Source organism: Panthera uncia, chromosome F2 (genome assembly GCF_023721935.1).
Source record: "Panthera uncia isolate 11264 chromosome F2, Puncia_PCG_1.0, whole genome shotgun sequence".
Taxonomy (NCBI): Eukaryota; Metazoa; Chordata; class Mammalia; order Carnivora; family Felidae; genus Panthera; species Panthera uncia.
This window is the reverse complement of record NC_064812.1, coordinates 20,175,712-20,189,848: the sequence shown is the minus strand read 5'-3', so window position 1 is coordinate 20,189,848 and position 14,137 is coordinate 20,175,712. Positions and strand designations below refer to the sequence as shown.

At 39.3% G+C, this 14,137-nt stretch overlaps 1 protein-coding gene across 1 annotated transcript in view; it reads left to right on the top strand.

Annotated features, from left to right (window-relative positions):
• Positions 1-5,154, top strand: part of COLEC10 (collectin subfamily member 10) — a 39,165-nt gene extending 34,011 nt beyond the window's left edge. Inside the window, exons 5-6 of the mRNA XM_049632976.1 lie at positions 587-682; positions 2,526-5,154. Coding sequence (XP_049488933.1) covers positions 587-682; positions 2,526-2,917 — 488 coding nt within the window. The 3' untranslated portion in view covers positions 2,918-5,154. The remainder of the gene's footprint in view (positions 1-586; positions 683-2,525) is intronic.
• The last annotated feature ends 8,983 nt before the right edge of the window (positions 5,155-14,137 follow it).

Genomic DNA, 14,137 nt, shown 5'->3' with positions numbered 1-14,137 from the left:
GTAAAGATTCTATTTTGAGATTGGATGGGCACATTCTGTGTTCAACAAAAATGCCAAGTGGTCCACAGTGTGTGTGCAGTGGTTTGCCACAATTTACTCTTCACTTTAAAAATCTGGCTTAGGGCTGTGTTTTAGCTCATCTAAAATACTTCAAAAGATACTCTGTAAATTCCTGAAGACAATGTCAATTGGAAACTTTGTTTTATTTATTTATTTATTTTCCTTATTTTTTTATTTTTGAGACAGGGAGAGACAGAGCATGAACAGGGGAGGGTCAGAGAGAGGGAGACACAGAATCTGAAACAGGCTCCGGGCTCTGAGCGATCAGCACAGAGCCCGACGCGGGGCTCGAACTCACGGACCGCGAGATCATGACCCAAGCCGAAGTCAGCTGCTTAACCGACTGAGCCACCCAGGCGCCCCTGGAAACTTTGTTTTAAATAAAAGACTAAAAGTATAGCCATTCACAGAAAGACACAGCCAGACTAGGAAAAGATGATAGTAAATATTGAGAAGAGAGTCATTGTCCTTTCCAACTGAACTATGTGTACTTCAACATGAATTCACAGTTTTTGTCATTTCAAAGGCACCGTCTGTGATTGTGGAAGATACCGGAAAGTTGTTGGACAACTGGATATTAGTGTTGCTCGCCTCAAGACATCTATGAAGTTTGTCAAGAATGGTGAGTATATCCTCTTTTGCTTTATGCTGACAATTCAACCTCTTTCAACACTGTAATTCCAGTATTCAAGAATACAATTCCAAAGTATTTCCAGTATTTTAGCGGCAAATACCTTGGGTCAGGCAAAAGCCTACTGAGATACTGTCACCACTTTGCAGGTCTCTCAAATGTTAATTATCCCTTCAGACTCCAGGACACTACCTACATATATTCATACATAATACATTCATTTGCCTATGGATAGAAAAAGATACTTTTTGGAGAAAAGGGAATGGAGAAAAGGGCAGAGTTTAGCAAGCCATGCCTTAAGAATAAAAAAGGACAGGAAGAGTCCAACAGAGTTAGCATCTCAGAAAAGAGAAGTAATAGTAAAAACAATAGCTACTTTCTTGAGAATTTGAAATAGTGATCGCCATGTGAGTATTATGTTTACACTGAAGCTTAGAGAAATTACCTTGCCCATAGATACAGAGCTAATTAACAGGGGAGCGGGGATTTGACTGTGGGTTTCACTGATTCCTCTACCCTCAATACAAACCTACAGATCATTATGTGTTTCTCAGAATGGTGCAACTTCCCACGCTAGCCATTTTTGTTATCCCTGGTCCATTTCCCCATTGTAGTTAGCGGTGAAACCCTTAAAGTAGGGCCTATGTGTTCTCTTCGGAGACAGTATGAATGAAGAATCTATGGTAGTTACAGTTGAAATTGGTTTCCTTTGCTACATTTTTATTTACTGTAATCCAACTATGTTTGTTGTACATTATTAGAAACACACATATGCCATCTGTGTTCCTCTTCATCTTGTAAACTACTCTTAGAGATGTTGTCTCTGACATGGATTCTCATGAAAACCCCAGACCCTTGAGGTTCAACACAGAGCAACAGTTTTTGATCTATATTGGCATGGTCACAGATTTCTTGGCAAATTTTAATTTATAGACCCTAAGAAATATATGCAGATGTCCCTGAAACCTAAAACATATTTACCGTATTATGAGCTCAGGATGATTCTGAGTCCCCAATTCTGCCCTGAATCTTATATAGTAGCTCAGTACTTCATGTATCAGGAGTGAACTATGGACAATTTCAATCTATGTACACGTTCATAGCCCAGAAATTCAGCCCCAAACAGACACATTTCTGCATTATTCCGATATCCCCTTGATAAGCTTTTACCATCCTGGGCACTATTGCAGGCTCTGAGCCTACAGAGTGGTAAAGACACAGACATTGTCCTCAAGACACTCATAGTTTAGTACACAAGACATACAGACAAATCATTAGACTGGAATGCACTGAGGGATACACAAGAGAAAAAGCCAAGAGCAGTGGAAACGTGGGGAAGGTGCACAAGAGCCCTGTCTTTGCGGGGACGTTAGAAAAGCTCGTACAGGAGGAAATACTTCCACTTAGATCTAATTGACAAGGAGTTTTCCAGGTAAATCAGTGAGAAGACTTCCCAGGCATAAAAGTCATTGAAGTGGAAGAGAGAAGGACAGGCTGTTGGACTCTGTATGGCAGAGCGTAAAGTAGGACAGGAGAACAGTCTGAGAGGAGCTCAGTGCAGTTCATATGACAAGTCTTTGTCAAAACAGTCTCTTCTTCACAGTCGCATGGGAAGTTAAGGAGGAAGGACAAGGAGGGCAAATGGGAAGGCTTTGTTCTCCATTTGATAACTACGAGGGTGATAAAAATATTAAACCAGTGCCTACCTCATAATAGGGGCTTGCAAAATAATTGTTGAACATCGAATACACGAATTTAATCACAGCAATATTATATACTTGCTTTTTCCCTTTTTGAGATACATAATCTTGCTCATCTTTTCCTCTCTGCCAAGTCATCGCAGGGATTAGGGAAACTGAGGAGAAATTCTACTACATCGTGCAGGAGGAGAAGAACTATAGGGAATCCCTGACCCACTGCCGGATCCGGGGTGGAATGCTGGCCATGCCAAAGGACGAAGCTGCCAACACCCTCATTGCCGACTATGTCGCCAAGAGTGGCTTCTTCCGGGTGTTCATCGGGGTGAACGACCTTGAGAAGGAGGGACAGTATGTGTTCACAGACAACACTCCACTGCAGAACTACAGCAACTGGAGAGAGGGGGAGCCCAGTGACCCCTACGGTCATGAGGACTGTGTGGAAATGCTGAGTTCAGGCAGATGGAATGACACCGAGTGCCATCTTACCATGTACTTTGTCTGTGAGTTTGTCAAGAAGAAAAAGTAACTTCCCTCGTGCTACACATTTGTTCTTTCTCTGCGACTACCATTGCAGTTATTTGTATCCATCCTTTTCTTTCTAATTATGCCAAATTCATTCTGACTCAAAACAAGTAGAAAATGCTGAACTGAGGTTTGGAATCTCCATTGCTGTCATCTTCTCTGATGATCTTGAACATTTTCATACACAGTATATTATTGAGTCAGTAGCACACCGAGTTACATGGATCCTGAGAGAGAGTTTGAATTACTAGTTGTGCAGAATGTGGCTATCCATGTGTCAGATGAAGTGTTCTCTTGGCATTTGCTCCGCTGTCTCTCCTTAGGTTCCTAAACCACTGTCCATTTAACCCAGTGGATAATTGGACAGCTGGTTGGTGACGATTAGGCTAACTTACCCTTGCTCAAAGCCAGACGCATGGGAAGGCCTTCTGCTAGGGGTGCAGAGATGTTATCTGTCTTTGAAGCCGAGATCCCCTATTCTTTTAGTGGTCACCCACCATGCCTGTAGCCACACTTGCAAGGTCCTCTTGTTTGCTCAGACATAAGATTATTTTCAACCCCAAGCCTCTGTATGAGAAACTTCTAGCCCATGACCTGTTCCAGACCGTAAGGAATCACACAGAGAACTGTGCTTCTGATTAACAGCGTTCACTGAGATCTACCAGGAAGTTGCTTTGGTCTCTTTCTATAGGCCCACAACTTAATCCTAGGGCTCCAGGTTCTGACTCTGATTTGAGGAAAGGGGAACTTTAGAAATTGAAAAGAAAAAAGGAAGGGAGAATTTTTTCCCAAACAGTATTATTTGTAAACCTGTTAAATTGCCCCTTGCTACTAATATCGCTCCATTTTTCTGTGTCTTGGGTTTATCCATATCAACTTTCTTCCCCTTAGGCATGGGGAACAAAGGAAGGAGTTTGTGAAACCTTCAGAAAACTCTAGAAGCTTCAAGGTGCTACCAATGTCAAATTGCTAAGTCCTCTCCTTCTTGCCTCTAATATATCACTTACGGTGACATTTCATGGGAGACCTTTTACTTTCCATAACTGTATGTTATAAAAAACCCCATACCAGAGATGCTCTTTGTCATGCTCTGACATCATAGGAATGTGGCGGGTGTGGAGCTTGGAACTTGCCTAGAACTCACATTTATTGAGCTGGTAAAATTCTACTTTGAACTGCAGATCAAAACTCAAAGCAGCTTTTGTTTCAAATTTGAAAATAATATAGTCAACAAAACTCTAGATTTTTCCCCTTCTAAACTGCTGTGCCAGTTATAGTTTGTGACATATGATCAGACTATTCAAAATGCTGGCAAAATGGTTAATGAAATAAGAGAAACAGATCAACAACATATGTTCACCTTCAACCATCTGTCCGTGATTTCACCCATGACTAACTGGTTATGAGATAAGATTTAATTAGGTTATTTCTGTGGGTTTATTGAGAGTCACAGACTCAGGTCCTACAGGGGCCATACAAGATGACATAAATAAATCAAGCGGAACGGGTGGGGATCCCAGTGCTGAACACAGCTTATTCTCCTAAAGAAACCGGCTGCTCCTCAGTCACTGCTGTTTTTCCTATGGAAGATCCAATATCACTACATGCTCTGATATTTCAAGAGAAGTCAGAAACCTGCAACTTCATAATGTATATCCATGTTTGAAAATACTGCAATCAGTCCATTTTTAGCCCAAATATCTAAGTTATACAAAACAGTCTCCTAGCCAAAAGGCTGAACTTTTCATTTCTCACCTCTGAGGAAAAGTTCTGAAGGTTCTAACCATGTCGAATGTCATTAGGATACAATGACATCAAAGTCAAGGTCTCCCATTTGTACTTCAATCAGTTCAGCTCAATGACAGGAATTTGTCCAGGGTTTGCCATTGATGGAGTTAATAAACTCGTTACTTAATCAGACTTTTGAGAATGTGGCATATGATATTTGGAAGGCAAGACAGTTTAATAAAAATTACAAAGCAGGACACGATATCAAAGCCGGTAACCTTGGATGGAGCCTAAGGAACAAGAACCTAGAAACAGTTGGAGGAAAAGAAAGAAATAAGAAGAAAGGAGAGAAAGAATGGACAGCAAGCATTGCTTAGAGGTCACTTGCAGTGAGATCCATATTCTGATTTGTTCTCAGTGGCAGAAATATGAATATTTATTGTGTGTACTGTAAGCACTATTATTAGTTATTATTATCATTGTTACTATTAAAACATTTCTTTCAATGACTCATCTTTGCTGCCAATGCTTTTAAGAGAAGATGACAGAATGTCTAAGGTACCACACATTTAGATTTACTATAAAACTTGCTTCAGTTTTATGAAGCCCTGTGTGCTTTACAAAATAACAAAATAAATTCCCTTACACACCACTTCTCATTTGGTCCTGATACGCTTTGTGCAGTAGGAAGGCATCCCATTTTGCTGCCATTTTCACAACGAGAATACTGAAACCCAGGAAAGCTAACCAATTTACCAAAGTCAATTCATTTGGGAGAAAAACAAGACCAACCTGCTGATCAAAACTGCCAATCCAGTGTTCTCTCCAGTGCTCTCTCCAGCCTGTTTACTGATCATGTTAAATGGAAGCTCATTCATGATTCTCTCATGATAGTGGGCACTCAAATTATCTCTCTTGATTACTTTCCAAAGCTAAAGATTAGAGTCAATTAACAGACATGCTGGAGATAGAGAAACTTGCCTTACAAATTTGGTGTTCACTAGCTTATTTTTTAATTCATAAATGTCTTTACGTGGCCTTAGTGCTGGGGAGGTGATTTAGTACGACCTCCCTATAGTTTTGCAGATAACTACTGCTAAAGGAAAGCAGAACAGATATATGAAAATCAAGATCTGCTCAAAGTAAAGATGAAAAAATAATTTATTTGCCCCATAAAATTCATAAGAACTCCCTTAAATAATTAGCATTTAAAATCAATTTTATTCTCAAAAAGTTAAGTTTATACTCAACTCTTCAGGGGTACATCTGTGTACTTCCCAAAGACTACATAGAGTTTCCATGGGAAGAAAATTTTAAAAATACATTGACAACTTCACAGCACTACCTTCTCAGAGGAACACATTCCATAACTAGGTGAGAAGAAATATCATTGAGTTATTGCCCAAACACTGTGGAAAGGTGTATACCCAGAGTTGAGACATATATAACTGACATTGATTACACTTTGGACACCTCACCCATAAAAACTTGGCATTAAAAATATGTGTGTATTTTGTCCTGCTTGGATATATATTAACCAAATATGGGCTGATTTGATTGTTACTAACCAACTAATTTTCAGCTCTCGGGATTGCATACTTTGAGACAATAAGATATCTATTGAATAGGAAAGGTTAATTAAATAGCAGCACCCACTACATTGTCAACAGTTTTGAGACTAAATGTCTGCGGGTATTATCTCTAATAAAAAAATTATGGGACGTCTGGGTAACTCAGTCAGTTAAGCTTCTGACTCGAGATTTTGGCTCAGGTCATGATCTTGAGGTTCGTGAGTTCAAGCCCTACTTCAGGCTCCACGCTGGCAATGTGGAGCCTGCTCGGGTCTGTCTGTCTGTCTGTCTCTCTCTCTCCCTTTCCCTCTTCCTCTCTTTCTCAAAGTAAATAAATAAACTTAGAAAAAAGAAAGAAAATCATGATGGGATTCCATGTAAAACCCTGCAGCTTTGAGTATCACTTTAAAAGTAAAAATCCAGGGATGCCTGGATGTCTCAGTCAGTTAAGAGTCCGACTTTGGCTCAGGTCATGATCTCACAGTTTGTGGGTCCGAGCGACGCCTTGGGCTCTGTGCTGACAGCTCAGAGCCTGGAGCCTGCTTTGGATTCTGTGTCTCCCTCTCTCTCTGCCTCTCCTCTGCTGGTTCTCTGTCTCTCTCTCTCTCTCTCTCTCTCTCTCAGAAATAAATACAAATTTTAAAAAAATTAAAAATCCAGATCTGGTGTCATGATGTCTTGAATTCCAATGCCAACTGTGCCACTTATTAGCCCTATTAAGGGGGAAATTTCCACGCTCTAAACCTCATTTTCCTAATCTGTATAATTCCTCCACAGAGTACTGTGACAATTAAAGACAGGATGTGTAACGAGGTAAGAACCAGGGTACCAGCCAGGCACATTACAGGGGTGCGATAAAACTTGACCATTACCATCAGCCACATGTTGAAAAGAAACAAGTCATATTCTAAGATACAGGTTTCCCCCTAGTATCCGAAAGTAGAGCATTCCCATGAAACCTTTTTGTGAACTGAAATGGTGTGAAGAAACAATTACCATTAATGTATATGGAATATTTTTTTAGCGTTCCAGACCTAAAAAAAAAAAAAAAAAAAAAAAGATCACCTGTCTTAGGCTTTTTTGATGCCTTTGGACACATCTTGCTAATGATGCGCAAAATAAATCGAGGTAAAGCCTAGATGCTCATGGGCACACGTCAAAGCTCTGGCGGTTGATGCTGAGATGTTGAGTGTAGGTCACAAGGGACGGAGCTTGGTGGGACGACTCATGCTCCTCAGGGTGTGGCTCCTTCTCTCCCGGATCCTGTAAGACCAACGCTGAACGCTGTGTTCACTTTCCAGATTTTTTCCCCGGGGAAGTGAAAATTCTCTGCAGATTCTTTCAGTTAGTGAAAGCAGATACTAATGTAGGTCTTCTGTAAAAGCAAAGTGGCACAATGTGAACTTTCTTAAAGTGGGGGATACCTATATACATTTTATACACAAAAAATTACTTAAGTGAAAAAATATATGTATACAGCATATACGCTATATGCATGTATTTCTGTACACATTATACACATATATATACATTATATATGTGTGTGTGTGTATATATATATATATATGCATGTGCTGTATATGTGTGTCTGTGTATGTATACACAGGCAGATAACTTTTCTTATCCTCATTTCTAGAGAAAATTTTCATCCTCAGGGCAGTGAATAAATTTGCTGATTAGAATTAGTGTTGAGGTTCATAACTGGATATGATTGATTCCTAAAATAATTTCTACTTTTCCTAAGATGCGGTTCATCTGAACTCATGTTGATCACATAAAAAGTAACTATTTTTTTAAAAATTAAAAAGGAAACCATCACCTTGAAGTTGTAAGGCCTTCATCATCTAGCTGCGTCCCTTAAAATTTGAAGGGAAAATAGTCATGTCCTTTAGAGTGAAGATTAAAGGAAAGGAACCATTTGCCACAGATATTCTATACACAAATCTTTTTCTGAATATAGGAATTTCTTTCACTGCACTTGTAACAGATGGTAATACAATCCATATTTGAATGGTTTTGGTAATTCGCTAACCCCATTAGAGAAATTTTCCTGATGGTGAACTAAAATCTTCTTCCTTCTAATTCCCACCCATCGTCCTTGTTATGGTCTCTGCTGTTTATACCTCTGAAAGTTCTGGCCCAGAGACAAGCTAGAGCAGGTACTTAATGAAAGTACGAATCAGGGAAGGGAGAACTGTCCTCACTATGGCACTGACTACTAAGGTGGATATCCAGTTTTACACGTTTCTTTAAACCTAGATGGTATTCTCCACATTCAATGAATTCAAATTTTTTTGGTGAGGCATGAGGGGCACAGAGGTAGAGTATGAATGGTGTTCGAAGTCATGTGGGGCATCTCAGTCATAAATAATCTATTTATTAGGAAGGTGCATGGGTGCACAGGGTTCAACCCCAGGAAGGATACTGTTAAAAGGTAGATGGTGGGGGAAGGCCTCGATGAGAGGGTTCAGAGCAGGTGTCCCAATGCTAGTGGGAGAATGAAGTCCAAATCAGAGTCCATGTGCATAGAGCCTACACGATGAGTAATTGGCCTGGGTGGATAGTAAAGTTCATTAATTTATCAAATATATTTACGGAGCATTGACTATGTGTTAAGTGGCAGGCACTATGATAAGGTTGGAGACACAATGGAAAAGAAGACAAATCGGATTTCTAGACTGATGGGCAGAACTCCCTTCATGCTCATTGAACATCAAGTCTACCACGCTGAGGCCCAAGATTTATTCCATTGTCAGGGATGGAATATATAAATCTATCCTATTTTTATGTGTACTTCCTCTTCAACATAACACCTCTTCAAAGATCTCCTGAAATAAGTTGGGCAAGGAATTTTCATGTCACAATACCACATTACCCTTTCTCAAAGAGTAACACAGACACATTCCTTTGAATACATTTACACATCCATTTTAACTGACTCATTTTGAGGTGAACAAAAAGCTCTCATATCAGTGTCTATGCTCACCCACATCACTTCCTCACAAAGATAGAATGTATCCTTGAGGTTGTGCATAAATGAGCATTGATACCTGGTAAATGTCCCCTTGCCTTATTTTTTCCTGGCGACCTATAGCTGACCTTCAGTGAAACTCAGATTTGCCATAGATTGTCACTTTCATAATAAAATAGGGACACTTAGGAGGAAGGGACGAGAAGTGAGTCAGACATTTTGCAATTCATTAAAATGTGAGTACAGCAACCCCAAATTAATCACTATGTTAGCCTCTGCATTTGAGAGATAATGGAGATTAATGTGTGTCCACGCAATTTTAAAGCTATATGACCCTTTGGCACATGTATTTTTCACTTTAAAACCCTTAAGCAGACTAATTTATCAATAGGTAACACTTACTCTTTGTGTAAACCTGATTGGTGGGCCTTTGGGAGAGGGGATGGAGATGAGGACTGTCTACAGTCAACCCCTGGATATATTGATAGAATGTCAGCTCCAGGGACGAGTACTCATAAGCTCTTTCATGATGTGTGAAAAGCCCAGGCAGGCATAGGAACATCTTCTAAGTCTTGAGAAACTGAGGTAAGGAGAGATGTAATTGCAAACACATTTAATTGAAATCCAATAAAGTCTAGGTGAATATTTTTATTAAGTACAGTTAACATGGCAAAGAATTATGGGAGACTCTTCTCATAGTAGATAACAATTTCACATGGATATTTCCTAAATCAACTTGGAGAGGGTGATTCTGGAGAAGGCTACCAGGAGAAACATGTGTTGTATAAGTGGATGATTTCTGGAAATGTTTATGTTTAAAAATATCTTCCCCAACCCCGTTTTGTGTAATCTTATCTCTGAATTTGATGAGCTTGGTATTTTACAGAGACACAACCTTCAGGGTGGATGAGGATTTTTGTACTAGCAACTTACAAGCACTATAATTCCCTCTTCCACAGAATCGGGTTATTGTCTTTGCCCTAAAGGACCTTAGAACTTAAAGAATAGAGTGAATGAACACAAGAAGTTATTTCTAATTTTGGTCTCTATACTTGAGAAAAGTGATAGGTTGATATGTCCAAAAATACATATGGAGACACCAAAATAAAGTACCAAAAAGCGCAGTTTTTAAAGAAGCTTGAAAATATTTTTTCTGGGTTTCTTTCTTTTTTTTTTAACTTTTATTTATTCATTTATTTTTTAATATAATTTATTGTCAAGTTAGCTAACATACAGTGTATACAGTGTGCTCTTTGCTTCGGGAGTAGATTCCCATGATTGATCACTTACGTAGAACACCCAGCGCTCCTCCCAACAAGTGCCCTCCTCAGTGCCCATCACCCATTTTCCCCTCTCCCTCGCCTCCCCCATCAACCCTCAGTTTGTTCTCTGTATTTAAGAGTCTCTTAAGGTTTGCCTCCCTCTCTGTTTGTAACTGTCTTCCTCCTTCCCTTCTCCCATGGTCTTCTGTTAAATTTCTCAAAGTCCCATCCCATTCCCAATAAGAGATTATCTGAAAAAAGAAGAGCTTAGGTAGTTTTCCTTTTGCACTTACAAAGGTGGAGATACAAACCCACATATTTACCCCCTTCCTTACTTTTTTGTTTTGTTTTGTTTTGTTTTTAAATAAAATCTTACTATGCCGGTGCGCTTGGGTGGCTCAGTCGGTTAAGCGTCCAACTCTTGATTTCAGCTCGGGTCATGATCTCACAGTTCATGAGTTCAAGCCCTGCATCAGGCTCTGCGCTGATGCACAGAGCTGCTTTGGATCTTCTGTCTCCTTCTGTCTGACCCTCTTCAGTTCGTGCTCACACACTCTCTCTGTCAAAAATAAATAAATATTTTTAAAAAGAAATCTTTAAAATAAAATAAAATAAAAAAATAAAATAAAATAAAATAAAATATTTAGGGTTAAGAAACCCAGAAGGATTCATAGAGAGCTTTTTTGTGTGTGGGGCTTGAACTCACAAATCTTGAGATCGTGACCTGAGTCAAAATCAAAAGTTGTTCGCTTAACTGACTGAGCCACCCAGGTGCCCCTGCATGGAGAGATTTTATTTAAAAAAAAAAAAAAAAAAAAAAAAAAGGAAGGGGGTGAATATGTGTGTTTGTATCTCCACCTTTGAAAGTGCAAAAGGAAAACTACCTAAGCTCTTCCTTTTTCAGCTAATGTCTCATTGGGAATGGGACGGGGCATGACACTGCTGCCTCTCCTTCAAAATGTTATATTATCAGTTTCCCTCCTTCCTGCGTTTTCAAAAATTCAGTAGCTCGGTATGCATTAATGTTCTGGCCTCACCGATTCATACCACTACCAATTATCAAGATAATATTTACAGGGTGAAATTATACACACCAAAGAATGTGTTCCTCTGAGCACCACAAACACGCCCTCAGATCCGTATGGATAGAAATTACGTGATATCTGGGTCCTGGTGTGCAATCTCCTTACACTGGAAATATTTACTGGTAAATTTTCTGCAAATACTCCTAAATAATTTTAGGAGTTTAAGATTCTGAAACATCCTTGCATTTATCATAATCTTTATGGCCCCTTATTTCCTGGGCATTTCTAGCCATAGTTGTTGGAAAATACCCTCACACTTTCCTGAAGTATAATAACGATGTAGCCACTGGGATTATAGGTCCTTAGTTCCTTTACTGTTAGTATGGTTTCTTCTGTTCGTCCCCAATGATGATGAATTTGTCAACATGAAGTCATAAAGGAACTTAGCAGAGGACATATCAATAGTATGATGGAGGCAGAAGACAAAGTACAGTAGGGTTGATGGAGAAATGGGCTGCAAGAAGGTAGAGATGATATATATAGAAAACATCCCAACATACAGAATTCCAGGAAGTAGATCATTTTAAAAGTACCATGTGAGGGGCGCTTTGGGTGGCTCATTCGGTTAAGCATCTGACTGCAGCTCAGGTCAGGAACTCGCGGTTTGTGAGTTCGAGCCCCGTGTCAGGCTCTGTGCTGACAGCTCAGAGCCTGGAGCCTGATTCGGATTTTGTGTCTCCCTGTCTCTCTGTCTCTCTCTGTCTCTCAATAATAAATAAACATTTAAAAAAATTTTTAAATAAAAAATAAAAAAATAAAAGTGTCATGTGAGACATGTTTTAATTTAAAACCACAGGATTTGACAGAAAAGGGAAGTCACATCTGCTGACGAAAAATATTTTTAAGAAGCTTCTGTAAAGGAGAGTTAAAGCAACAAGATCAAGAATGGTGGTTGGACATTGTCAATCAAAACAAAGGTAATAAGTGATGTAACTCGAGTGCTATGCTAAGCATTTTACATGCGGTTTGTGGTTTTTAATTGAATCCACAAACCAACCCTATGTGGTACATACTATTATTATCTGTGTCTGCCTATGGGTAAATTGGGACACAAAGATTAAGTAACATCCCTAAGTTCACCCTGCTGAGATTCCATGCAGGCCATCCAGTCCAGCGTTTGCATTATTTATCACTGCACTATTCTCTCTCACCATAGGATAATGGGCATATCTGGAAGGTCCAGAGTTTCTGCCTTGCTACTCATGTTCTATGCCACTGCTCACAATTCACATAACTTTTCTGAGCTTGTTATCTGCGTATACAATTCACGTATTGATGGATGTATGGAAAAGAGGAAAAACTGTACAAAGCCCTGACTGTTTCACAATACCTCCATCAGTTATGGATAGGTTGGAAACTCAGGAACATTTCATCCATTCCCCAAAAAGAATAAACAGATATTTCAGGAATTCTGAAGACAACTCTTTTATTCTGTCCTTCAGAAGGCAAGGAAAAATACTGCCTCACATAAAGGAAAACATTCTAATAGAGATAGATTCTTCCAGGGGGATCTGGTTGAAAACACTTAAAACCAAACATGAAGTCACTGAAAAAAACCTTGAGAAGCAATTGCTCTAAGAGAAGGAAAAATGACATAATTGGGGTCCCCTGGGCTGAAGTGATGTTATCCTGGGATGGAGTGTGACAAGAAGATGGAGAACACAAGATCCTCCGTCAGGACACCATGAGTGCCTCTGGAGGGAATTCCATGGTGAGGACATCAAGTCCTCTGTTTGGGATTCTGAAAGCATTCGGGTCCCTCTGCCGTATAGACAGTATTCTAGACTAGGAAAACAACCCCCTAGCTCTTTTAAATGATTGCTGTCTCCCTCTCTTATTATTGTGATGTACTTAATATGATATGTTGTCTTTATTTAATTTTAAGAATGCAAAATCACTTATTCCATGATGGAAGCAATTTTTTAAATGTTGCAGGTATGAAGTCACTTAACCCTAATGTCCAATTATATCTCGTACCCATAGTCTTATAGAATAGAGCCACACAATCAAAAAGAATGAAATCTTGCCATTTGAAACAACGTGGATAGGACTAGAGTGTCTTACGCTAAGCAAAATAAGTCAGTCAGAGAAAGACAAATATCATATGATTTCACCCATATGTGAAACTCAAGAAACAAAATGGATATAGGAGAAGGGAAGGAAAAATAACACAAAAACAGAGAGGGAGGCAAGCCATAAAAGACTCTTAAACACAGAGAACAAACTGAGGGTTTCTGGAGGGGGGCGGTCGGTAGGGGGATGGACTAAATGGATGACGGGCATTAAAGAGGGCATTTGTTGAGATGAGCACTGGGTGTTATATGTAAGTGGCAAATCACTAAATTCTACTCCTGAAACCATCATTACACTATGTGTTAACTAACTTGGATTTAAGTTTTAAAAAAAGAATAGAGCCACAAATTCATAATATAATGTATTATCAAACTTGGATATTTGATAAATGAATATCCACTCTTTGTAATATGGCTTCTGCCAGCCTTTTTAGTCCCTCCTTATGCTACCCGCTTCCAGGTGGGTAGCAAATCTACAAATCTACAAATCTACACATGTGCTAGAAGTTTCCACAACAAGTTCATCTCTCTGATT